Source organism: Ricinus communis, chromosome 3 (assembly GCF_019578655.1).
Source record: "Ricinus communis isolate WT05 ecotype wild-type chromosome 3, ASM1957865v1, whole genome shotgun sequence".
NCBI lineage: Eukaryota > Viridiplantae > Streptophyta > Magnoliopsida > Malpighiales > Euphorbiaceae > Ricinus > Ricinus communis.
The window spans coordinates 21,687,054-21,692,580 of NC_063258.1; the positions used below are offsets into that span (position 1 = coordinate 21,687,054).

Below are 5,527 nucleotides of genomic sequence, written 5' to 3' on the forward strand. Positions count from 1 at the left end.
GACAAATCCCCGATAAACAATCGCCGCTCGAAAGAGTGGTTCTCCCAATATGATTTTGAAGTACAACACATTCAAGGTGATAAAAACCTCGTACCTGACTTTCTATCCCGATTATCTAAATCTTTTATGGATCCTCCTAGTCCTTCTTTCTTTATCTTTATGGCACAATTTAGTCCCGGACTGTGCACCCAAATCAACCTGAAGGTATGTCTATGCAAGAATTTGAACTTTGGGTCTATAGACGTATCTTAGCCTTCTATCGGACTATCGCATCGAATCCGGAAGACTTTTCTGCCTCATTTCCTTGGAAACTTTTCCCCACTATTACAGTAAACGTTTCCTTCAACTTCGAACAGTTCGGTATCTCCGGTACCTCACATGTCTGTATCATCTTCCTGTAGAACTACCATTATTACAAACCTTATGGTTCTTACAGGAGAAGAGAATGAGTCACATCCGTACCGGCAATTTTTCCTACTATTTGACAATCAACAGGCATGGCAATACAGGGCTCGGAAGGTTGGTGAACCAAGCAGGTCTTCTCCACATGGCGGAGACCATGATAAGGCTTTGACCTACCATACCATCCTCTTTCTCCATCAGCGACACAACTCAAATGACACTGTTTCAACAGACATTACAGAATGGAGAACTCTCCCCGGACATTTTGAAGAGATGCCCCTTATCATTAAACATGCTTTACTTCACAAAGGGAATGAGCTAAATCATACGACTAATGAGGTGATTCCAGTCATCAACATGCAAAGACAATCCCTCGAATCAAAGACGGTTGTTCACTTCTACTTCTTCAATACAGTCATCTCCGGCCTAGACAACAATCCGGGCTACGTCTTCAATGTCAATGAATCCAGCCTTTCAGGAACCATGGTCACAACTAGAAGAATCTCTTCTCCCGTGACTTTTGGCCCAAATGACATCTTTAAGGCCTTCTAGGCCTTGTCCAACTAGCGAGCCCAACCCACCAAGAAGAAGGCGTCAAGGCTATAGAGATAGTGACTCGGATGATTCCGATGACAACTACTCGAGTGTGGGTCCACAAACGGACAAGACAAGTGATGTCATGATGCACTCCCAACAGCAAGATTCTATATTATGATCTCCATTATTAAAGACGTTTGGCCTTATATGTCATTATTAGGGTCTCCATTATTAAAGTCGTTTGGCCTTATATGTCATTATTAGGGTCTCCATTATTAAGTCGTTTGGACATATATGTCAGCATGTTTTGGAGTCTTATAAGAAGGAATATATTCCTTCACATGTGTAATTAAGAGATAAGGATTGAGAGTCATGTAAGATAAGATTGCCAGATGGCAATCTCTTAGGGTTAGCGTGTATTTTGAGAGAGTTCCTCTTCTCCTATATAAAGGAGGATTCATCTCTCTTGTAAGACAGGTTGTGCAAGGAATAAACACTTATCTTTCTCTTATCTTTCATGGCTTTCTAATTTCTCTCTATTCTTCTTCTCTATCCTATGGCAATGAATTAGCTGTTGCTACGATCTGTTTCTGATACGAACTCGAACCGGATACGTTCAAACACCAAGATAAGTAATGGTGAGAAAATCAAACTGATAAACGCTCTCCCTATTTAAGAGAAAGCACCCTTACCAATAAGTTCGAATTTGTCGCCCCAATATCTAACTTGAAAGTTTGCAATTGATTATGGAACTAACAAACTTAGCAATAGAACTACTAAGCCCTTTAGTTATAAATAGATGAAGAATGTTCAAACAACTCAAGAAACTAATAAAAAGTTAATTGATTGATCAAACATGTAGATGTGCAACTAAATCAAACAAGTTAATTTAATCTCAAGAAATTCAATAAGGAACACCTTAAGGAATAAGAGTTAACAACTCAAATTAAACTTCATTCAGAAATGTATATTGATCTTATGTCCTTTAGCCGAAATACATAGCTCTATTTATAGAGTTTTGAAATGATTCTAACCCTAAAAAGGACTAAGAGATAAGCAATAAAGAATCAAACCCTAAAAGACTTCTAATGTGCGGCTGCCTCCTTCTCTAAGCATAAGTGGTGGCTGCCCTAGGGTTAGGTGAGACCTCCAATGCTTCTAGAAACCCTAATGTGCGGCCCAATGCTTAGGGTGCGGCCCAATGCTTCTAGAAACCCTAATGTGCGGCCCAATGCTTCTAGAAACCCTAGGAAAGCCTGTTGACTTTGATCCCTGATCTTTGACCTTGACCTTGTTCCATGACCAGAAGTTTAAGCTTCATTAATAGCAATTAATGTCACTATCTTCAAGGCGTTGTTATCTTCATTAAAAGCATCATCATTAGCCATCTTCAAAACATGCTCCAAGTAAGAATTTAAGGCTTGCTTGAACCTTTTACTCCTTGCTCGTGTCATCGGTCCTCCATAGGCTAGTGGATCCATGCTAGTTGACTTAGATGCGTCTTTGGTTGCATCATTCCCCCCCTCTTTGAAAGGATTCGACCTCGAATCAACGCCTTCATCAAAATCAAAAGGAGACAAATCAGCAACATTAAAAGTAGCACTAACATTATACTCACCAGGTAAGTCAACTTTATATGCATTATCGTTGATGCGCTCTATTACTTCAAATGGACCATCACCACGTGGCATCAACTTTGATTTTCTTTGATTGGGAAACCTTTCCTTCCTGAAGTGCACCCAAACCCAATCACCAACTTCAAATACCATCCTTTTATTCCCTTATTGCGTTGTTTGGTGATTTGTTCATTGCGTCTTTCCAAATTTGCACGCACTTGCTCATGCAACTTCAACACAAATTCAGCCTTCTTTGCACCATCTAAATTCACTTGTTCACTCAAAGGTAAAGCAATCAAATCTAAAGGACTCAAAGGAATAAAGCCATAAACAATCTCAAATGGGCAAAATTGAGTAGAAGAATGCATACTACGATTATATGCAAATTCAACATGCGGCAAACAATTTTCCCATGTTCTCAAGTTTCGTTTAACCATGGTCCTAAGTAATTGTGACAAAGTTCTATTTACTACCTCAGTTTGACCATCGGTTTGGGGATGACATGTAGTAGAAAAAGTAATTTAGTTCCCAGTTTACCCCATAAGGTCTTCCAAAATAGCTCAAAACTTGGTGTCCCTATCACTGACAATAGTTCTAGGCATACCATGTAAACGTACAATTTCTCTAAAGAACAATTCAGCAACATGTTGTGCATCATCGGTTTTCCTACATGCAATAAAGTGTGACATCTTTGAAAACCTATCCACCACAACAAAAATACTATCATGCCCATGTTTAGACCTAGGTAATCCAAGCACAAAATCCATAGATATGTCAATCCAAGGAGAATTAGGTATGGGCAAAGGCATGTATAACCCATTAGGTTGTGATTTAGACTTAGCTTGCTTGCATACAATATGATTAACACATAATCTATTCACATCAGATTTCATTTTAGGCCAATAGAAATGATCATGCAAAACATCTAAAGTCTTTTGAACACCAAAGTGTCCCATCAAACCACCTTCATGTGATTCTCTCACAAGCAATTCACGCATAGAACACATAGGAATGCATAGACGTTTTTCTTTGAACAAAAATCCATCATGTCTGTAAAATTTATCAATAGCACCATGTTCACAAGCATGAAAAATAGAACCAAAATCGTGGTCATCAACATACAAGTCTTTGATATACTCAAAACCAAGCAATTTTGTTTCTAGAGAAGCAAGTAAAGCATACCTTCTAGATAGTGCATCGGCTACTACATTTTCTTTACCTTGCTTGTACTTAATGACATAGGGAAATGCTTCAATGAATTCACTCCATTTAGCATGGCGCTTATTCAACTTGTTCTGTCCCTTCAAGTGCTTTAATGCTTCATGATCCGTGTGAATCACAAACTCCTTAGGTAGCAAATAATGCTGCCAAACATTGAGTGCACGCACAAGAGCATACAATTCCTTGTCATAAGTTGGATATTTCAAGCTAGCTCCATTCAACTTTTCACTAAAATAGGCTATTGGCTTCCCATCTTGCATTAAAACAGCTCCAATACCTACACCAGAAGCATCACAATCAATTTCAAAAGTTCCGGAAAAATCCGGGAAGTGAAAGAATGGGAGATGAAGTAAGTTTGTCCTTTAGCATATTAAATGCGTTTTCTTGTTGTTCTCCCCAATGAAACTTCACGTTCTTCTTTACAAGCTCGTTAAGTGGTGCGGCAAGAGTACTGAAGTCCTTGACAAACCTCCTATAGAAGCTTGCAAGCCCATGAAAGCTCCTCACATCACTAACATTCTTTGGTGTTGGCCACTCCTTAATTGCTTTTACCTTATCTTCATCGACCTGAATTCCATTTTTACTAACAACAAAACCAAGAAACACAAGTTTGTTTGTGCAAAAATCACACTTAGCAAGGTTAGCATATAAAGAATTCTCACGCAAAACCATCAACACCATCCGAACATGTTCAACATGCTCACTAAAGCTCTTACTATAAATCAAAATATCATCAAAGTATACTACCACAAATTTACCAATATACGCACGCAAAACATGGTTCATTAGTCTCATAAAAGTACTTGGTGCGTTAGTTAAGCCAAAAGGCATGACCAACCACTCATACAAACCAAATTTAGTTTTGAATGCTGTTTTCCACTCATCACCTATATTCATTCTAATTTGGTGATAGCCACTTCTCAAATCAATTTTAGTAAAGATAACACTTCCATGCAATTCATCTAACATATCATCTAACCTAGGAATAGGATGACGATATTTAATGGTAATCTTGTTAATTGCACGACAATCAATACACATACGCCAAGACCCATCTTTCTTAGGGACTAACAAAACAGGAACAGCACATGGGCTAAGACTTTCCCTAACATAACCTTTACTTAGTAGTTCCTCAACTTGGCGTTGCAGCTCTTTGGTCTCCTCCGGATTGACTCTATAGGCTGGTCTATTTGGAATGGATGACCCCGGCACAAAGTCAATTTGGTGCTCTATCCCCCTTAGTGGTGGCAACCCACTAGGTAACTCCTCAGGAAACACATCGTCATATTCCTGCAAAACACTTACAAACACACTAGGAAGAGAAGAGTTAAGATTATTAGTGTTAAATAAAGTCTCCTTGTACATAAGTACAAGTACTTGCCTATTTTCACTCAAAGCCTTTCTCATGTCTCGCTCTCTAACTAAGAAACTCACTTTTTTCTCGCTTGCCTCCCCTTTTTCTTGCGTCTTACTCGTTCTTTTGCTCACATTCTTGTGCAAACCCTCGCTAAACTCTCCTTTTACCACTCGTTGCTCTCCCCCCTCATTATTTTCCACACAACTCCCCTTTTGCTTGTGCACCTTTTCTTTTTCATATGCACTCTCACACTTTCTTTTTTTCTTTCTCATATGCTTCCATTCGGTCCTTTACAACTTTTTGTAATTCACAAACTTCTTTAGGACTTAATGGTGCCAAAACATACGGTTTTCCATCCATTACAAGAGAATATGCATTGGTTCGACCATTATGA

General features: G+C 38.8%; 1 protein-coding gene across 1 annotated transcript; it reads right to left on the reverse strand.

Annotated features, from left to right (window-relative positions):
* Nucleotides 1–1,079: 1,079 nt before the first annotated feature.
* Nucleotides 1,080–5,154, reverse strand: LOC125369576. Its single transcript, XM_048372355.1, has 4 exons — nucleotides 4,538–5,154; nucleotides 4,293–4,375; nucleotides 3,410–3,856; nucleotides 1,080–1,106 (listed from the first exon to the last, which is right to left on the reverse strand). The coding sequence occupies exons 1-4, from the start codon at nucleotides 5,139–5,141 to the stop codon at nucleotides 1,080–1,082; spliced, it is 1,161 nt and encodes a 386-aa protein (XP_048228312.1). The 5' UTR covers nucleotides 5,142–5,154.
* Nucleotides 5,155–5,527: the final 373 nt, after the last annotated feature.

Bases quoted from the DNA above. Each gene is read 5' to 3' on its own strand.
- LOC125369576 (XM_048372355.1), bottom strand. From the start codon at position 5,141: ATGTACAAGGAGACTTTATTTAACACTAATAATCTTAACTCTTCTCTT. The intron at 4,376-4,537 runs TTGGTAAATTTG...AACTTGTGTTTC, and splicing joins CCATGTTTTGCGTGCGTATA to TTGGTTTTGTTGTTAGTAAA. The intron at 3,857-4,292 runs GTTAGTGATGTG...AAGCACTTGAAG, and splicing joins AGTGGCCAACACCAAAGAAT to GGACAGAACAAGTTGAATAA.